This window comes from Grampus griseus (genome assembly GCF_964374135.1).
Source record: "Grampus griseus genome assembly, chromosome: 14".
NCBI lineage: Eukaryota > Metazoa > Chordata > Mammalia > Artiodactyla > Delphinidae > Grampus > Grampus griseus.
Window position 1 is genome coordinate 66,883,713 of NC_139008.1, and position 20,234 is coordinate 66,903,946.

General features: G+C 58.6%; 1 protein-coding gene across 2 annotated transcripts; it reads left to right on the forward strand.

The window, feature by feature from the left end:
• Positions 1-375: 375 nt before the first annotated feature.
• On the forward strand, positions 376-19,249 carry SRC (SRC proto-oncogene, non-receptor tyrosine kinase; the record flags this gene model as incomplete). 2 transcript variants are annotated; one of them, XM_082669498.1, is made up of 12 exons in its annotated part: positions 376-667; positions 2,406-2,505; positions 3,552-3,569; positions 10,003-10,101; positions 10,277-10,380; positions 12,246-12,395; positions 13,905-14,060; positions 16,141-16,320; positions 17,245-17,321; positions 18,285-18,438; positions 18,601-18,732; positions 19,041-19,249. In XM_082669498.1, the coding sequence occupies 12 exons, from the start codon at positions 376-378 to the stop codon at positions 19,247-19,249; spliced, it is 1,671 nt and encodes a 556-aa protein (XP_082525624.1). The 2 variants fall into 2 exon arrangements, with proteins under 2 accessions (XP_082525624.1, XP_082525623.1); XM_082669497.1 differs by lacking the exon at positions 3,552-3,569.
• Between the last annotated feature and the right edge of the window lie 985 nt (positions 19,250-20,234).

The window sequence follows — 20,234 nt, forward strand, 5'->3', positions numbered from 1 at the left end:
CATGTATTCACTCAACAAACCCTCAGCCTTCTCCTATATGCCTGGGACATAAACATGACTCTAGATACTATCCCTACCCATGAGAGACAGAAGCAGTGACTCAGAGGAAGGTGGGGAAGGTTAGGGCTTCTGATTATGATGTGTTTCTTCTGTGCTTGGCCCTGTACCCAGGAAGCCCTTTATGGTTGCCATCACTATTCCCATTTTACAGATGGAGAAACTGAGGTTCTGAAAGGTAACTTACCCAAAGAGGCCTCTTTGGGCCTCAGTTTCCCCATCTGTAGAATGGATGGGAGTGCAGGCTAAGGGGCCTAGGCAACCCTGCCGGCTCCCAGAGCCCTTCACCCAGGGTCCTCTCTCGTCTCCAGCAGGACCATGGGCAGCAACAAGAGCAAGCCCAAGGATGCCAGCCAGCGGCGCCGCAGCCTGGAACCTGCTGATAACACCCATGGCGGCTGTGGCGGCGGCGGCGGCGGCGGTGGCGGCGGCGGCGGCGGCGGCGGGGGTGCCTTCCCCACCTCACAGACCCCCAGCAAGCCGGCCTCCGCTGATGGCCACCGGGGCCCCAGCACGGCCTTCGCCCCTGCAGCCGCCGAGCCCAAGCTGTTCGGAGGTTTCAATTCCTCCGACACAGTCACCTCCCCGCAGAGGGCGGGGCCCCTGGCTGGTCAGTGCGCCTGGGAGTGTGGGAGCCGGGTGGCCCTGGCACCTCCCCCAGGAGGGCTGTGTGCCCTGGGGGAGCAACGCCCCCTCTCTGGGCTGCTGTTTCTTTCGCTCAGTGACGGGGAGGAGTCTGGGGGTTACTTGGCTTTAGGGACCATTGGGAGTTTCCTGGAGGCTTTATAAACTGGAAAGTGTGGTGCACACTCCATTGCCTTTAGGGGTGAATCCGATGTGGCGTATAAAGGGCCCTAGAGATATAGGACTATAGGCGGAAACAGGCCAGAGAGCCGGGGAGTTTCTCGGAAGCACGGGGACGGGTCTGAGGCATTGCTTTTTGCTCTGGTCAGCCCAGAGATGGATCAGGACAGGAGGCGGTGAGTGGCCAAGGGGGCGGGGTGGGTTAGAACGGAGAAAGAGAACTGGGGTCTTCAGAGGCCAGGCCCAATGCCGAGATGCGCCCCTGCACCCTCTGCTGGCGCTTTGTGGGTATAGCAGCGCCAGGCAAAGGATGCTTACAGATGCAGATGTGGTCCTGGAGACACACAGACATAAGACCCTCACACAAACATGTGCATTCTTACCCGGACACCCTCACACAGAGCCCCCCCCCCACATACACACACTCACACACAGTCAGCAACTCATTCAGGACACCCATACAGGACATTTACACGTGCTGAGCTAGAGACGCTTTCGTAAACAGACACACCATGCACATAGAGACACACTCAGGGACACATGGATGTGCACCCTCCAGGCACAGACACACACCCAAGGCAAATGTACACAGATACAAACACACATATGCAAAAAACCTCATACTCCCAGATGGAGACAGACACATGTGGTCAGAAGCCCTTCAAAAGCACACACGTGCCCAGCTAGAAATGCCATCCCAGAGACCCACAGACTCACACATGCACAGATGCACGTATGTGCAGTGAGAACACACAGGCACAGACACACACCCAAGTGAGACAGACCCACAAACATACCCATTCGTTTGTTCAAGAGACAGTTGTGGCGCCCCTTCTGTGCGCCAGGTCTCTTCTGGTGCTGGGGTCACAGCAACGTGTAAAACAGACAAAACCCCTGTGGGGGAGAGAAGCAAAGGGCAAGGTGTGTAAACCATGCAGGGTGTTAGTGGGTGGTAACTGCTGTGAAAGAGCAAAACGGGCAGGGAGTAGTGTTGGTGGATGTATGGCTGGAGGTTGTAACTTCACACGGGGGGACAGAGAAGGCTTCGGAGGGGACAGTTACCTGCAGCCAAGATCTTCCCTGACACGCAGAAGCATCCAGAGTCATACCTCCCCAGAACAGAGCCACGTCCCCAGGCGCAGTTTCCTTCATTCACTGCTTCATTCATCTAATGGTTGTTTCTTGAGCACGTACTATACACCAGGCTCGAGGAACAAAACAAAGATGTCTGTTATTGGGGACTTCTGGGGCTGTGGGGAAGACAGATAGCAAACAGAGAAGCCAACACCCAGCATCCCCTCAAGCCCAGTGGGCGCACTCAGAGGTGGAGAGATGCACGTGCTTCCTACACGCCCTCACAAGCGTGCGGGACACACAGGCACAGGGGGACATGCGTAGAGGCCCACCCCCAGTGAATGGGACCAGGCCTCTGGGCTGGCGGTGGGAGACCAACCCCATCCCCGCCCAGGGTGCAGGGCTCTCTTGTCCACCTCTCCCCCCAGCCATGGCTCTGGCCGTTCTGACATGCCCCACCTTCTGTGCAGGCGGAGTGACCACCTTTGTGGCCCTCTATGACTATGAGTCGCGGACAGAGACTGACCTGTCTTTCAAGAAAGGGGAGCGGCTCCAAATTGTCAACAACACGTGAGTGCCTCCCTACCCCACTGCCCCTCAGGACCCCAACCCTGGGCCTGGTCTTGGGATAGAGCCACTTCTGAGCGTCCAGGGCCAGCTTCATGGGCAGCAGGCAGAGCTGGGTGTCCAGGCAGCTGAGGTGCAGGGAACTGTCCTGGGGCCTCTGGGGGTGATGAGGCAGGCGCCGGTGGTCGGGGGTCTGGGACGGCTCCAGGGACAGCGATCTGGGTCCGTAACTGGACAGCAGGGCACAGCACTCCAGATCCCAGAACCCGCACAGGGGCATGTGATCAGCGCAGGACTGGGCCGGGGACCCAGGACTACAAAAAGCAGGGCCTGTGGAGCTGGAGGCTGTGCCCACAGAGAGGCTGGAGAGCCTGGGCAACCAGTAAAGCCAGAGTCTGCAGCTGTAGAGGGAGGGCCCTCATTGGGAGGGTTGGGGGACCCATCCTGGGGACCCAGTGTGAGAGGAGTCAGGATAGGGCAAGGGGGTGAGATGGTGCGATAGGGTGTGGAGGGCGGGGCACCCTGGTGGGCATCTCTGCTTCACCTCCAGGGACTCCAGCCTTGGGATGGGGCATCCTAGGGCCAAGTTGGCATATGGGGGGGATGGGGGCCCCTGCCAGGCTTGGGGGCCCCTGTGAGCAGGGATAGTGAACTGGCGAGGGGTGGGTGAGGCTCTGGCCATGGGGTGGCGTCCTTCCCCTCCTCCCCACTCCCCTCCTTTCCTTGCCTAGAGTGCAGTGAGGTGGGGTGCAACGCCTGTCATGGCGGGTGGGGGGGTGCAGGCTTTGGGTCATGTGCCCTGGGGTGGTCACAGCTGGGGTGATCACACTGGGGGCGGAGCTGCCGACAGAGGGCGGAGCTGCCGACAGAGGGTGGGCTACAGCTCCACGCCTGCTGCATTCCTGCCTTCGGAGGGCCTGCGTCCCCTCTCCGCCACCTCCCATCCCCCCAACAGCCTCGGGGAACCCCCTCCCCATTCCTGGCCCGTGCTTCCTCCCTCCAGCTCTCTCTCAGCTTCTCCCTCTCTGCTTCTCTCTCGCTGGCCCTAGGAGGAAGGTGGATGTCAGGTGTGTACACACTCCGTGGGCGGCGGGCTGGGTAGGGGCGCTTCACTGGTGGGGGTGGGCTGCCGCCGGCATGTGCTTCACATGGTCTCTGGCTCCCTTGGTTGCGCTTCCCCAGCTTCTGTCCTCACCCCCAATAGTTTGACCAGATCCCTACCTTAATCCCAGGCTGCGAATGGGGAGGGTCCTCCCATCACCCCTGTCACTCCCCGTCCACCTCATGCTAACCCATCCCCTCCCTGTTCAGCCCACACTGAGTGCCAGCTGCATGCAGGGTCCAGTGCTGGGCCCAGTGAGGTCTGGGTGGAGAAGGCCATGCCCTCCTGGAGCCAGAGTGTGGCCGGGATGCAGCCCCAGTCCAGGCCAAGTGGCAGGCAGAGGGCGGGGCCGGGGTCAGCTCAGGCCTTAGGGCCCCTGCTGTGTGCCCCCCCTCTGATGGCGACCACAGGGCCTGGGAGTTTCAAGCAGGACCCTGCAGGAAGCACAGTGAAGTCGAGGGGATGGAGGGAGCGGAAGAAGGCGGTTCCCCTCGCAGAAAGGCAGCTTGTGGGAGGGTGCAGCGCTGGAGGGGGCTGGTGGCCTTCAGGGCTGCAGAAGGGCGAGAAGGTTCTAGAGGGTAGAGTAGAATCGATCCATGAGCATCCTCGAAGGCCTGGCTAAGGGGGTTGGACGTCTCCACCGTCTCCAAGCATTTCTTGCTTCTTCATGCCTCCCTGCCCTTTGTGCATGTCGTTCTCGCTGCCTAAAGCACCCTTTCTCCCATCTCTGTCTGGCAAACTCCTATTCATCCCTCAAGATCCAGTTCAGAACTGCCCCCTTTGTGAGGCAAAGGGGAAAAGAGGTAGCAGGCATTTTTACCCATGTCCTTGTATTTGCTCTGCTGCCCTCCCACCAGGGCTGTAGTGATGGGGGAGGGGCCATCTCCATTTTGCAAATGACGAAACTGAGGCTCAGAGATGTGAAGGCCTTTGTCCAAGGTCACACAGCTACCAAGTAGCAAAGCCAGGATTGGAACTTGGGCAGCAGCTCTCTCCCTTCCTTAAGCTGCTGTCCCGGAGGGAGGGGGCTTTCCCAGCTCCCCCCACCCGCTTCTGTCTGAGTTCCAATGCCGCTCTAGTTCTCTTATGGTTCCGGCTGTTTGTATCTCCCTCTCCTTAAACTGGGAACTCCTTGAGGGCTGCTCTTGGGCCTGCCACATTTCTGGGTCCCCCATCACCTGTTGCTCAGCACACTGTGGGTGCCCGGGTGGTGATTTTGCACGAGATGAGTGAACAGTCATAAAATAGCCACCGTCTCTCGTGCCTCGAGCGTGGGCCTGTTCTCGTGCGGAGCAGTTGCGTTGTTTTATTTATACAGCGCCACAGCCCTGGAAAGTGGAAATGCTTACTTGCTCCATTTTACAGATGAGGAAACTGAGGCCCAGAGAGGTGAAGTGACTTGCTCAAGGTCACACAGCTAGTAGTGGCAGAGCTGGGAGGGGTAGGCATGACCCCGAGCCCTTGGAAGAGGAGCTCTGTGGAGGTGCCGAGGAGCTGGGAGGAGGGAAGGGCCCGAGCTGGGGAGGATGCCTCAGGTTAGAGGCTTTGAAGTACTGGAGGATCTCAACCAGCAACAATGGGAAGAGTGTCTCAGGGGGTCACAGCTTGAGCAAAGCTCTCAAAACTTTGATTCTGCCTCTTTCACTCAGAGTCAGAGGGCAGCCCTCACGTCTTCCTTTGTCCAGCCCCTTGCCTTCCTTCTTCCTGCCTTCCATGATGGGCTGGGGGCTGCCAGGAAGTGATGGAGTCCCATCCGTGGGAAGCCCTTGGGTGGCAGTGAGGCACCCCGATTGGAGGGTGAGGGAGGGTGGGAGTGGATGGGGAGCCCTTCCTCACATCACAAAGCTCAGCTGCTCCTCTGAGAGAGTTGGGGGGCTGGCATTAGAGGAAGAAGAGGGATGATGGGATGGTGGGGAGAGGCTTAGTGGAAGACGGGCCACCCACATTTGAGGTGCTCATGTCTCATACCTCACCCAGGGACCACCCTGCATGTCCTTCCACTGTTGTTGCTTAAGGTCTATTATTGTGAACCCCCTGCTCCAACCCCTCTCCCTGCAGGAATGAGGGACTTTCTGAGTCTAACGTGTGACTGGGCTGGGAGTCGGGGAGGGAGAGCTTAAGGCTGAGCCTGTCTGTTGGGGTTTGGCCAGGGCTGGCTGGGTTGGGGTCCTCACAGTAGCAGCCTGGAGCCCGCACGCCCTGGATCTCCATGCCAAACGGTTCTGCTCCTAGAATCCTGGGTACTGTGTGGTCTTGGGTCCGAGGAAGCCACTGGGGTCTGAGGTGTGACTGGCCTGAGCCCCTGCCCCGGTTTCTAAGTCTTCAGGAGTCAGAGCCCCTCTGGGTCTGACTCTGGGATGCTTCCTAAATTGCCCTTTCCTCCCACCCAGATGATTCCAGCAGCTTCTCTGGGGCAGTGCTCCAGCAGGCACTGGCTTCTGTCCCCTTGCCCTGGGCACTCCAGTTCTACTTCCCACCATGGGGTGAGGGACCCCTTCTGGCCCTCCTCACACGACTTGCCTTGGCCTCACCCTGCTCTCTCCCCACAACCATGGGTCCAGGCCTCAGGGCTCAGAAACTTGACTGCCTGGGCCGTACCCAGCTGCCCTGGCTTGCCTGTAATCCCCAAACGGCTCCTCTGGCCAGTCCCAACAGCCCAAATGAGTTAAACAGAAGGACCCACCTGGCATAACGTCCCAGGTTCCAAAGCTGCCACACTCCCAATGCACACGCCAGCCTGAGTTACCCACAAGGTTTAGGCTCCAAAAAGAAGATCCTGAGGTTCAGAGAGGTGAGGTCAGTAGCGTGAAGTCACACAGCTAGTGACAGCAGTTGGGATGTAAAATTGTTGCTTGGGGACTCCTGGTCCAGTGCTTTCTCCTCTTGCCATATGTGGGAGGGTGAGGAGTCAGGCAGGGAATGTGTGATTCCCTTCCTTCCCTCTTCCTGCCTATCTGATAGGAACCAGGCCCTAGGGAAGGCGCCAGATGCAGTACATCTGCTCAACCTGTTAGGTTTACACCGCTGTTACTTCTGAGCCGGGCGCAGATCGGTATCCCCACCAGACTGGACTGATCTGGGAAGCTATGGGGCCCCTCATCGTGAGGGCAGTCCCTGGTCCTTGGCTGAGACAGCTCACAGCCACCTGAGGCAGGTTTGAGCCTCCCAGACTGTTGGCATGGGAAGATGGGGCTTGATATCTCCATTTCACAGGTGGGCAAACTGAGGCTCAGATGATAATCACAGTAATCAGCTTACCCAAAGCCTGGCTTGAAGCTGACTGATTTACACACTTTGCCTGCACGGGAGATTTTGTGAATATTATCTCCTTTTTACAGATGAGGAAACTAAGACCCAGAGAGGATAGGGTACTTGCCCAAGGTCACACAGCAAATCCTTATCGGAGACTGGAACTGAGCTGCTTTGGTTTTTAAAAACATTTTGGAGAGTGGGGAGGAGTACCACAGAGTTGCAGATTTAATTGCTTTTCTTTTTTTAGCCAAATCAAGATACTAACAGCTCATGCATGCTGAGCACCTACTACGTGCCAGGCCCTGTGCCAGCATTTTACATCCTCAGAGGGAGGCATGAGTATCCCCTTCCTGCAGATGAGGACCAAGGTCCTGCAGGGCCAAGGTAACGCAGCCTGCAAGTGGTGAGCTGGGCTGGCGCCAGGACGCCCTGATTCTGGCGCTCAGGCTCTGAGGTACCTCTCAAGCTGGGGCCAGGCTGAAGGTGGACCTTGGATCCTGTGAGATTGCAGCGCACCTCCATCCCTGCCCTTGTGAAATAAAACCCCCAACCTGGACTGTGAGCCCAAACTCACACATGGGCTGATGTTAGGCGGTGGAGGCTCTGCTGGCAGAAGGCTGGGTAGTGTCAGCAGAGCTGAACCCTCACCCTTGCTTCTGGGGCCCTGCTTGGTTGGCCCCTGGGCACAAGCTCCTGCCGGCCTTCCCCTGTGAGTGGGTGGCTGGGGGCTTCCCAGAGGCCAGCCAGCTTGCACACTCTGGCTTTGTCAATCTGCCTCATTTTGTAGTCTCTGACCTAGACCTCGGCCCAGTCCTGCTGCCTCCTCCTCCATCTTCCCCTGGTTTCTCTGAGGGTCTCTGAGCCTCTGAGAGGCCTGGGGAGGGTGCAGGGGTCCAGGAGGCCTGCTGTGTCTGGCTGTGGGCACACAGGGGCCCTGGTTCTCACCCTTGCTCTGCTGTTGATTCGCTGTGTGGCTTTGGGCAAATCGCCCTTCTCTATGCCTTATTTTCCCCCTTGGTGACATGAAGACTTGGGACTGGAAGATCTCAGCTCTTCCCTGTGATTTGAGTCCTTGCTGTGTAGCCTTGGGAAGTCTCTGCCCCACTCTGTGCCTCAGTTTCCCCAACTCTACAAAGAAAGTGCTGGGTTACTCCAGCCTGGGTGCTGTGTGTCCTTGGGCTGGTCCCTAGACATCTCTGAGCCATAGTTTCAGCATCTGGGGGGCTGAGGCCTGCCTTCCTTCTTAGCAGGTTGGCCTTGAGGGTCAAATGGGACAGACAAGTGTGGATCCCCCACCCTATGTGGGGGCACACAGAGAGGTAGATGGAGGGCCTGGGCATCTTTAGGCTCTTTCCTTGAGGCGGGCCTCGCCCTCTTACTCCAGGGCCCTCCCTCTCCCGCAGAGACCCCCATGGGAGCTTGTGCCCCCGCCTGAGCATGCGTGCGGTGATCTCCCAGCCAAGTCAGACCGCACAGCCCCAATCTCTCTCTCTTCACCTCACTCCATCCAGAAGGGACCCACACTCTCTGGTTGAGCCTCGGCCCACCTGGCTGGGCCCCTGGCTCTGGGATGCTCACCTGTACTCACCTGTTCTCAGAGAGCTCCCCCAGCCCCACTCTCTCCCGGCCTCAACTTCTCCATCTTCAGAATGGGCTGAAGAATATGGGTCAGAGGCAGCTCAGAAAAACCAGGAGCCAGGGATCCAGGTTCAAGTCCAGACTGTGGCTGTGGGCAAGGGCCTTTCTCTCTTTGTGTCCCGGTGATAGGGAGTGGGGGAGCACATCCTGCTTGCTGTGTGTCTTCTCAGGGTTGTGATGAGGTCAAAGGCAGCCTTGGATTGAGAAGCTCAGCAAGGTATCAAGCCCTGCTGCACCCTGTAGGGAAGGCTTCCTTCTCATCTGGGAGTTAGGAACCTGGGCCTGGCTGCGTGACGTGACCTTGAGCAGAGGCCTTTGCTTCTCTAGCCTCAGTCTTCCCATCTGCACAGTGGGAATGGGAGGGGGCTGGACCCTATTTCCCAGGCAGCCCTTCCCATTGGCCTCTCCTCCCTCCCCATAGACCCTCTCCCTGTCCCCTTGGATTGCTTTGGATGCGAGGCCCTAGTGGCTGCCCCGCCTTGTCCCCCCTCCCCCGTCCCCAGCACCGCCTGGCGCTCAGCTCTCTCCCTCGCTCTTTCTGCCTCTCTCTCTCTCTCACCACCCCCATTTCTGCCTCTTCTTTCCTGTTGGGCTCTCGCTTTCTCCTCCCTCCTCTGTGTCTCTGGACCCCCGCTCCAGCCAGACCTGGTTCACATTCAGATGGCTGCAAAGGTACTTCTGCCCCCTCCCCACTCCCACCCAGACCCAGGGGACCCGCCCTGCCGGGGGCTCTTCCCGTCCATCACCCTGTCCCCATCACCTCCTCCTCATGGGGCAATTAGTGTAGAGGGCCCTGGGTACTGGGGCTCTGCCACCTCAGCTCCCTCTGACACGACTCGCTGTGTGACTTTGGGCAAGTCCCAGCCCCCTCTGGCCTCAGTTTCCCCCATAGATGGGTAGGCTGCAGGAGGAGGCCTGTAGTTTTCAGTCAAGGAGCCCTGTGGGTGTGACCCATGATCTGTGACAAAGGCAAGCATTGCTCCAGTTTGCAGGGTTGGCGCCTGGATTGTCACCAAGCCCCCAAAGAGCCACCCCTCGCCTCCACTCAGGTCTTACCAGCTCCCAGGCTTGGGCTTCCAAATCTCAGGACTTGGGGAGGCTTTGAAGGTCTGATTTGACATCCATCTCAGGAGGAATCTTCTCCTGTTACAACTTGCTTGCTCCCCAAAGACAGGGAACTCCCTCCCTCAATCCCAAGGCGGCTCTTGGCATCTTGAGACTGCTTGTTCTATCTGAAGGAAAGCAGATCACTTCCTGTCCCAGGACTCTGCCCCGTGAATTCGGGCCTTGTCATCTGAGTCAGCTTTGGCCAAGAGGCATCTGGGGTAGGGAGGGGAAGAGTCCCAGGCCGCCTCGGCCTGGCAGCTGTGAGAGGCCTGATCTCACTGTTCCCTGCACCTCACTCAGCCTCAAGAGCCCCCAGCACAGCACCTATAAAGACTGCAGGCATCGGGCTCCATTGCTGATGGTTCCCTTCTCCTTTGCTCCCTCCCTCTCCCCCTGCTCAGAGAGGGAGACTGGTGGCTGGCCCACTCACTCAGCACAGGACAGACGGGCTATATCCCCAGCAACTACGTCGCGCCCTCCGACTCCATCCAGGCCGAGGAGTGAGTATCGACTCTGGCCTCCTGCTTGCTTACCATCGCTGCCAGTTCAGAGCTTCTCTCCTGGGCTAGAGTGGGAGGTCTGGCTGCCCAGGGCCCCAGCCACATCCCAGGAAGAGGCACTGTGGGTGGGCGGAAGCCTGGACCACCAGCACCATCCTTCCACCTCCCTCCCCAGGTGGTACTTTGGCAAGATCACCAGACGGGAGTCAGAGCGGTTACTGCTCAATGCGGAGAACCCAAGAGGGACCTTCCTAGTGCGAGAAAGTGAGACCACGAAAGGTATGAGTGCTTCTGCTGACCAGTGGGAACTGAGCCTTTTGTGGGTTATTTGAGCCGGGTATTGTGGAATGAATAGGAGTTTGGTATATGGAGTGGGGTGGGAAGAGCCCTCTAGCTAGAGAAAAAGACAGGATCAAAGGCAGGGAGGTCCATTTGAGGAACACTGAGTCACTCTGGGTTGACCAGAGATGCAGCAAAAGATGATGCAACAGGTGCAGCAAAAGAGGCCAGCCTCTCTGGCCTCAGGTTCCTCAGGTGAGGAATGGGCACAGGTTGTCAGGGAGTCTGAGGGTCACAGAGCAAAAGGCTATTCCCAGGGAGGGTGTTGATGCAATGGGCCCCTCTCCTTCCCCTTCTCTAGGGGCCTCGGGGGCTGGACTGGGTGCTGGGACCTGGCTTTGCCCTTCCCCCAACAGTCCTGGCCTCTTTTCCTCTCCTGTTCTTCCTCCCCACCAGAGAATGATCACCCCTTTCTCTCCAGCCCCTCCGCACGTGGGTTGCAGACTCCATCACCATAGCTACGGAGCTCCCGCTTCCTGTGGGCCTGGGGCTCGGTGGGAGATGGGAAGGCAGAGCATCTGTGTCATGTGTGTGCATTTCTGAGAGGTCATGTGGCTGTGCATGCCGTGTGTGGGTCCAGGCATGTGTGTGCACACGTGGGGGTGGAGTTGTCTGTGGGTTGCTATGTGGGAGTGAATTGTTACGGGTTTGTCCTTGTGCCCAAGGGCCTAGGGAGTGTGGACCTGTGTGATCATACAGCCACTGGACACAGGCATGCCTGTGTGTGTGCACATGTGGTCAGGGCTTGGCCTTAGACTCAGGCCTGTGGCTTCTCTACGCACACGGCCTGGCCATCTGTGGAAAGTCATGGCTGTCCAATGCAGGCTTTAGAGACCCAGGTATGGGTTCAAGTCCCAGCTCTGTGCCTGACTTGCTGGGTGACCTGAGGCTCGCTGCTTTCCCTCTCTGGGCCTCATTTTCCCTTCTTTACACTGGAGATTGTAACCCCCACCTGAGGATTGTCCAGAGGTTTTGTGGGCTGTGCGGACTGGGCTTCTAGCATGAGGCCTGTGTGCTGCTTCCCGAGAAAGGCTTTCTCTGGCCCCTGGAGCCTCCTCCCCTACCCCTGGGGCTCAGCCTTGTTCCCTGATGCCACCCCAGGCATATCTTAGGCTCAGGCTTAGCCAGGCCTGTTGGGCAGAAGGAAACTTTTCCAGCCCAGAGCTCTTCCAGGCTCAAGGGAAACAGGGAGGGGCCATCGGGATTGGCCCAGCTTAGCTCTGGCAGCCTTCAGGCCACACCCAGTACGTGGTCTTCTGCCCAGGATCGCTCCTGCCTGAGCCTGGAGTCTTCAGGAAGGGGCAGGGCCCGGCCGGACAGTGTGCCCGTGGGCAGACCCACAGAGGGAAGGCAGTTAGGCCAGGGACACACAGCCACTCGGGACCATTCCTGTTAGGCTCCCTGCCAGCATTTATCGAGCACCTACTGTGTGTCAGGCCCTCTTATATGTAGGCTCATTGAGTCTCCCCAGCAGCCCGGGAAGTAGCCCCATTGTGCAGCGGAGGAAACCGAGGCCCAGAGAGGGCTAGCCACTCGCTCAGGTCACACAGTTGGGATGCACACCTGGGCTTCAGAGGTCTTGCTAGGGCCAAGCGTTCATGGAAAGGCTCTCCGGTCAGGTGCCCCTTTGTCCTTTAGCTCTGCCCCAGTGGCCGCCCCAGAACTGGGTGCTCAGAGACAGGCTGGACCAGACCTGGCTCTGCCTGTGCCTCCCTTCCGTCCCGTGCTGGGTCGGTGTGCTCGGTGCCGTGGCCCATCGGTGGGCTGGCATGGTGGTCACGGCTCCTCTTTGGCCTGCCCTGCAGGCGCCTACTGCCTCTCAGTGTCTGACTTCGACAACGCCAAGGGCCTCAACGTGAAGCACTACAAGATCCGCAAGCTGGACAGCGGCGGCTTCTACATCACCTCCCGCACCCAGTTCAACAGCCTGCAGCAGCTGGTCGCCTACTACTCTAGTGAGTGCCGGCCAGGCCTCCCGGGCGGCCAGCTGGGCGCAGGGGAGCGTAGGCCCTCGGAGAGCATGCGGGGGTCTCCGCCTATCCTATGAGCTGCAGACCCTGAGGAGGGGGGCTTTGGGGCCAAGAAGGGCCAGGACTTCTGTCACCCTGGGGGTGTGCGCTCCCGTTCCCCTCCCCCCATCTTCCTCTCCCCTTTCTCCCTCCTCCCACCCCCTCTTTTTTCCTTCTCTCCTCCCTGTGCCCTCTCTTCCCTGTTTCCCCTCTTCCCTCCCCCCACCCCAACCTGCCCCTCTATCCTCTCTCCTCCTCCGCAGCTGCCTGGTGAGGAGGGGGCTGCCTGGAGGAGTGAGCTGGGAAGGAGGGGGCATAGGCCGGTGTCATTTACCCCTGCAGCCTTAGGACCAGTTAGAACTGGTTACCGGGAGACAAGGAGGGGGCGGCTCTATTGATTGGATTGTAGCAGAGAGCGGGAGAGAGAGCGCGCAGGCGGGGAGCTCACGTGCGCAGGTCGTGAGCGTGATACGCGGGCCAGGCCGAGTGTGCGGGAGTGTGGCCGATCCGTCTGGATGTTCAGGGCTGCCCGGCTGGACTGAGGCGTCATGGCCTGGGTGCTCCCACGTGGACAGCTCTCTGTGGGTGTCTGTGGGCCTGTGGCACGTGGCCGTGGCCTGCGCGTGCAGGCGTGGCCTTTCCTGAGAGCGCACGCTACTCCTCCTCTGTTGGCTAGGCCTCCCGAATCCCTCTAGGATCTGCCATCCCGCTCTGTCCCCTTGGCCACCACTGTAGGTTTCATTCTGAACCCCGTTCCCCCAGATCAAAACCCTCCAGGGATTACCTTGGAATTTTAGGATAAAGACGCCCATGTGGCCTCTGAGGCCTTGGGTAGTCTAAACCTGGCTGGCCTCCCTGCCTTACCTGGTGCTCTCCTTCCCCCAGTCACTCTCCAGCAGCCCCCTGGCCTCCTTTCAGTTCCTCCAACCCAGGGGCTTATTTCTCCCTCAGGGCCTTTGCACATGCATGAGGCAGCGTGCCCTCTGCCTGGAGGGCTATTTTCCTGAGTCAACCACTCACTCTCCTGTGGATCCAAGCTCAGGTGCCGCTTCCTCTGGGAAGCCTTCCAGGATGCCACCCAGCCCACCTGCTATTGCATGCACAGCTCTCCTCTGTCACACTCGTGGTCCTCGGAGGTGATTAAGGGAAGTTGGGTGTCGTCCTGGACTATGCACTTCCTGAGGGCAGGTTTCCACTGGGTCCCTGGCACCTGCCTAGGTAGCCCCCGCTTAAAGTCTGATGAATGAATGAATGAATGACTCAGGGAGCAGATGCACGAGGTGGTGTGGGCCTGTGTTGGGGACGGTTGTGTACACATAGGGTATGGATGCCTGGCCTTGGGGGTGTCCTGTGCCTCCCCGAAGCCTGTGTGTATACAGTGTGTAAGTCTGCGGGACACGGAGACCCCAGCACGGACGCCGGGCCTGAACTCCACCTCCCTGCCTCTGTCTTCAGAACACGCTGATGGCCTGTGCCACCGCCTCACCACTGTGTGCCCCATGTCCAAGCCACAGACTCAGGGCCTGGCCAAGGACGCCTGGGAGATCCCCCGGGAGTCGCTGCGGCTGGAGGTCAAGCTGGGCCAGGGCTGCTTCGGAGAGGTGTGGATGGGTAAGGCCTTGCCCCGGCCCCACACACCCCGCCATGTGCCCACCTGCGAACCAGGCAGATGTCTGTCCAAAGTGGCAGCTCAAGGCCCCATGGGTCCCCCAGCCTTCGCCTCCACGAGCCCCATCACCTCTGCTGAACAGTGGGCCCTACTTTCAACATGGAGCTCCCCCAGTGGTGGCTGACAGCAAGTTGAGGTGTAGACCGCCACACCTCCGCACACCGTGGTACCTGTTTACCCAGAACTGCTCAGGGCTGGGCATCATGACGCCCCAGTGACGTGCCGTGTGGCCTGGGCTGGGTGGCTTCACTCTGGAGGGCTATTTTTCCGAGTCAACCACTCACCCTCCTGCGGATCCAAGCTCAGGTGCCACTTCCTCTGGGAAGCCTTCCAGGATGCCACCCAGCCCACCTGCTATTGCATGCACAGCTCTCCTTTGTCACACTCATGGACAGAGCCTCGATCTTCCCAACTGTAAAATGGGACTGGTGATAATAGGACACCCTGGTGGGGTTGAGAGAACGCTGGCCCCGTGTGGGTCCACACGTTAGCTTCAGCTGTGGGAAGAGAAGCCCCCGCTCACAGAAGGAGTACAGGGTCTGGCGTGTTCCAGGCCTGTTAATGATCTCCTGTCTAACTCTGGAGAGATGGCCAAACCGTCCTTGAAAACAAATGCCACGCAGCCCTGACAAAACCCAGGCCCCCTTCTGCTTTGGTTTCTGCTGACACAGGAGTTGCAGAGGCAGCGGTGAGGCAGGCCTGGCTGTTGTGAGCCTGCGCGTCCAGCGAGGGGGTGTGTATGTTGTGGGGGGGGCGTGGATGGCCGTGTGCTGTTTTCAAGGTTGTTTCATCTGAGCCGCAGTATTCACTTGGCGTCACCACCACCACTTCCCTCCCTTCAGAGGAAGAGATGATGGAGGAGAGCAGAGGGGGTTCCTGGGTGGCAGCACTGCAGGGACAGAGGCCTGCAGGCTGGAGGTCAGGCCAAGTCAGGGAAGGGGAGGCTTTGAGCTGGGGAGAGGGGAGGGGGATGAGAAGCCAGCTCCCAGGCACAGGCACAAAAAGAGGACGTGAGCAAAACCTGAAAAATCCATGGCGTCAGCCATTCCTGTGGCTGCAAAACTCATTCCTGGCTTGGGCGTGCGGTGAACAGTCAGTGGGGGAGGCTCCCGTTCCTCCCTGGATGATCCAGGTAGACTCGCGAAGCGCCTGGTACGCGTGCCCAGAGGGCCTGTGCCGGGAAGGCCACAGACAGGGGCCCGAGCCCCAGCTCGCACCTGGAGGCCCAGAGACGGGCAGGAATGGGCCCAAGGCGCCTCAGGCCCGGCTGGGACAAAACTCAGATTAAACACACTGGTTTAGAGCACAGCTTCCCCTAAGGCCTCACAATGTAAAAACCAGATAATAATAAAATGACAGCTGCAGCTATTATTAACTGTGTCCTTACAGTGGGCTTGGCCCAGTGGCTAAAATCTCATTTAATCCTCAAACAGCCCACAGGTGGATACTATAGCATCCCCATTTTCCGGATGAGAAAATCGAGGCTCAGAGAGGGGAACTGGCTCACCTATGGTCTCACTGCTGGGAGGAGGCAGAGGTGGGAGCCAAACTCCTGCCAGACTGACGTCCGAGCCCTTCTACTTAGTGTGCTGCCTTACTGTTCGGGGAGTGTGGCTTGAGACGAGCTCTTGTTCTGGTGGCCTTGTTCTGAGGCCGGCTCTGCCTCACCCCCCGCCCCCACGAGTACATGCTCCATCTGCTAACACCCGGGCCACCCGAAGGAACACGCCTTCCCAGGAGAGGGCGGTTGAGTTGGAACCACGGTCCCCCAACTCTCAGATGAGTGTGCTGCTTTGGGGGACGTCTCTGATAATCAGCATCCGAACAACAGCTCCTGTTTCTTGAGCGTGCCCTGTGTGCAGATGGGACACTGAGGTCCAGAAAGGGGCTGGGCCTTGGCCGGGCTTGTCACGTGGCCTGGGAGGCCAGAGCTGAAGTTGGTACCCAGGCCGGCGGATCCTGGTCCCTGTGGGGTGGGAATGGGGGTCCTCCCCTGAGGCTGCTGCACCCCTTTCCATGCAGGGACCTGGAATGGCGCCACCAGGGTGGCCATCAAAACTCTGAAGCCCGGCACGATGTCTCCGGAGGCCTTCCTTCAGGAGGCCCAGGTCATGAAGAAACTGAGGCATGAGAAGCTGGTGCAGCTGTACGCGGTGGTGTCTGAGGAGCCCATCTACATCGTCACGGAGTACATGAGCAAGGGTGAGGCCTGCGTGATGGCGCGGACACGTGGGTGAGCCCTGGCTGGGGTCCTCACAAAAGGGCAGGTGGGACGTGCTTCACCTCCCACCACATCTAGAGCATACGCCTTTAAAGGCGGAATGAATGGAAAGAACCAACTTCCCAGGTCAATGGAAAGTTAAACCAAAGGTTGCCTTTCTCCGTTCATTTCGTTTTTAATGATTTCCCACGATGCATCTATGTCCCCCCATTTGCTGGTTTTGGAAAGCCATTTGCCATTCTGGGGCTGGAAGGAGAGCTCTCTGAATCCTCCAAGCTGAGCCACAGCACATCTGGGTCAAGTTCCTGGCTTGACTTTTACTTGGTTTTGAAATTAATTATTTTTCAAAATTCCACTTTTTGGAGGTATAATTTACATGGGATAAAATACACCCATTTTAAGCGTCCAGTTCGGTGAGGTTTAACAAATGGCTATGCTGTGTATCTCCTACCACAACCGAGATATAGATGGCCGTCACCCCAGGAAGCACCCTTGTACCCCTTTGCAGATAGTGCTCTCCAGCCCCAAACCCACAGAGCCGCTGATGGGCTTAATGTCTTCACAGAGTTGTTTCTTCTAGAATTTCGTATAGCTAAATCTTTTACATCCGAGGGTTTTCCTTCTTGTCGTGTGTATCAGTAGTTTGTTCCTTTTTGTTGCTGAGTAGTATTCCGTAGTATAGCTGTACCACAGTTCTGTTTGCCTAGAGGCGGACATTTGGTTGTTTCCCATCCTGCTTGCCTTTTAAGTGACAAACACAGACTTCATTCAGAGATGGGTTTGCACAAAATCTGCTGTGTGCTTAAAGTGAGGCCGGCCTGCCCCGGTGGACGAGATCTGGGAGTCACTGCTTCCTGGCTCAGGGAGGACAGGGCGGGGGCTAGAGCTGCTTTCTCTCTCTCCAGGGAGTTTGCTGGACTTTCTCAAGGGGGAGACGGGCAAGTACCTGCGGCTGCCTCAGCTGGTGGACATGGCTGCTCAGGTGAGCCAGCCCCTCCCCGCTCCCACGCCTGGCCTTGAGCTCTCTGACCCCCCTGGTTCAGCCATGTCTGGCCTCTTGAGCGCCCCCTCCAAGGACCTTGTCTTGGTTGCCCCACACTCACTGATCTCATCCCATGTATTACTGGGACCACTTACAGGTGCTGTGAGTGGTGGTTCGGGCAGAAGAAAGAGCCCTTACCTGGGCATCAGGAGTCACTGACTTGCTATGGGACCTCAGACCTCAGTTTTCTTCTCTGTCAATGTCAGTCACTCATCAAACATGTATTAGTACTTGCTTGCTGTAGGCAGTGCTCAACAACTACTTTTTTTTTTTTTTTGGTGGGGGGTACGTGGGCCTCTCACTGTTGTGGCCTCTCCCGTTGCGGAGCACAGACTCCAGACGCGCAGGCTCAGCGGGCATGGCACGGGCCTAGCCGCTCTGCGGCATGTGGGATCTTCCCGGACCGGGGCATGAACCCGTGTCCTCTGCATCGGCAGGCAGACTCTCAACCACTGCGCCACCAGGGAAGCCCCAACAACTACTTTTTAATTTAATCCTTAATACAATCAGGTGGTAGAGATGGCTATTATTCCATTTGACAGGTGAGAAAACTGAGGTTCAGAGAGGGGACTTGGGACAACAGGCAGGACCTGACGCTCCTCTGTGTCTCTGGGAGCATCTGGGCCTCTTTTGCACGGTCGCCCCACTTCCCTGGCTGCATCTTGTCTTGTGCCTCCCCTTTGTCCTTTGCCCTATGCAACCTCCTCCTGCTGGGCACTGGTCCTGCTTTTTGTGCCAACAGTATTTATTGTAAATTGACGTCATTGCCTGAAGAACTGGGAAGGGTGGGGCATTTGGTTGGCTATTCACTCCTGGGGATAACACCACCCCTGGGCATGTGCCATGTGATCTGGGAAGGGCAAGGGGTGGCCCCTGATCCAGGCTCCTGGGTTCTGCCTACAGATCGCTTCAGGCATGGCGTACGTGGAGCGGATGAACTATGTCCACCGAGACCTCCGTGCTGCCAACATCCTGGTTGGAGAAAGCCTCGTGTGCAAAGTGGCTGACTTTGGGCTGGCTCGGCTCATCGAAGACAATGAGTACACAGCCCGGCAAGGTGGGCAGAGGCTCCCGGCAGATGCCGTGTGGCCGTGGGCAGTCACACCCCTTCTCTGAGCCTCAGTTTCCTCCTCTGTCAAGTGGGGATAAGAATGGGGCCTATCTGGCAGAGCGGTCATGATGTTCTCCTGAGCTCCCCCGACCCTTCTTGGTCCTGCAGGTGCCAAGTTCCCCATCAAGTGGACGGCTCCAGAAGCTGCCCTCTATGGCCGGTTCACCATCAAGTCAGACGTGTGGTCCTTCGGGATCCTGCTGACAGAGCTCACGACAAAGGGACGGGTGCCCTACCCCGGTAAGAGGGCTCCCCACAGCCCATCTCTGGTCCTTCTGCCCCTGCCCTGGTGACCCCTCTGCTCAGGTGACCTTGGGCAAGTCAAACCCCGTCCAGGGCCTCCGTTTCCCCATCTGTATAACAAAGAGGTTGACCATCTGATCTTAGGCTCTGTCTTTGGTGAGGGCTCCCAGCCTTGGGGGGGGCCTTACCCACGGTCACAGCCACCCTCTCCTAGGCAGGAAGCCCTCTCTGTTGTTCCCATCAACTTCCCTCTGCCCCAATTTCCTCAGTGGGGCCAGCCTACTCATGCTTCCCTCTGCCCACAGGGATGGTGAACCGCGAGGTGCTGGACCAGGTGGAGAGGGGCTACCGGATGCCCTGCCCGCCCGAGTGTCCCGAGTCTCTGCATGACCTCATGTGCCAGTGCTGGCGGAAGGACCCAGAGGAGCGGCCCACCTTCGAGTACCTGCAGGCCTTCCTGGAGGACTACTTCACGTCCACCGAGCCCCAGTACCAGCCCGGAGAGAACCTATAGGGCGTGGGCTGCAGGGCCAGACTGCCTTCTTGGCTTGATCCTGAGCTGGGTGGCCCCTGACGTGGGGTCTTGCCTGCCTCTGCCTGTCCGCCCCCCGTTGATCCTCTCTGTGGGGCTGAATTGCCAGTGACGAGGCCCCTCCCTCTTTTGTGGCATGGAAGGGCTTGGGGCCTGGGGCCGCCCTGGGGGCGGGGTCCAAGGCTGGCGCAGTGACTGTGCCCCGGCCCCTGGCCAGCCGCACACCTCCTCCCTGCGTTCCCTCCTGGAGCTCTGTGCGTCTCAGCAGGAGGAACTGGGAAGAAGGGCCGGGCTGAGGGCACCCTTTTCTTAGCCTCAACCTACTGCACGCACTGGCCCTTTCCCACTTCCACGCCACCCCAGGTCTGTCTGCAGAGATAGCCAAAGAGCCTTTCCAAAGAGGAGTGATGGGCCACTGGCCCTCGGCCTGCCTGCCACCCTGCTCCTTGCCACCCATTTCTGAAACGCCTGTTGGTGGAGGCTGCTCGGTCCAGCCCCCTCTGCTGTGGCTCCCAGGCTGGTGAGGCCTAGCTTGACTTGTTGCTGGTGGGTGGGGTGGACACCTCCCTCAAACCCTGCCTTTCTTAGACCTGAGGGATCCTTAGAGATCTTCAATTCCTTGTCCCCATACTACCCATGGGGAAACTGAGTCCAGAGAGGGGATGTGACTTGCCCAAGGCCACAGAGCAGTTCAGGGTTGAGGTGGGATTGGAACCTGGTGCTCCCTCTGTCTTCCTCAGGAACCAACAGGATTGTCCTTGGAGGCACTGTGGACAGACTGGGGCAGCCCAGGGGACAAGGGGCCTGAGGACGGGTTAGAGATAGCAGAGAGAGTCCTGCTGCCTCTGTTTGCTCAGTGGGCTATTGTGGGGGGAGAGAGTGGAGGTAGATGTGGGGCTGAGCTAGAAATGAAAGGTACAAGGGTAGGGAGGCAGGTTTCAATCAGAAGGTGGGAGGTATTTGACCT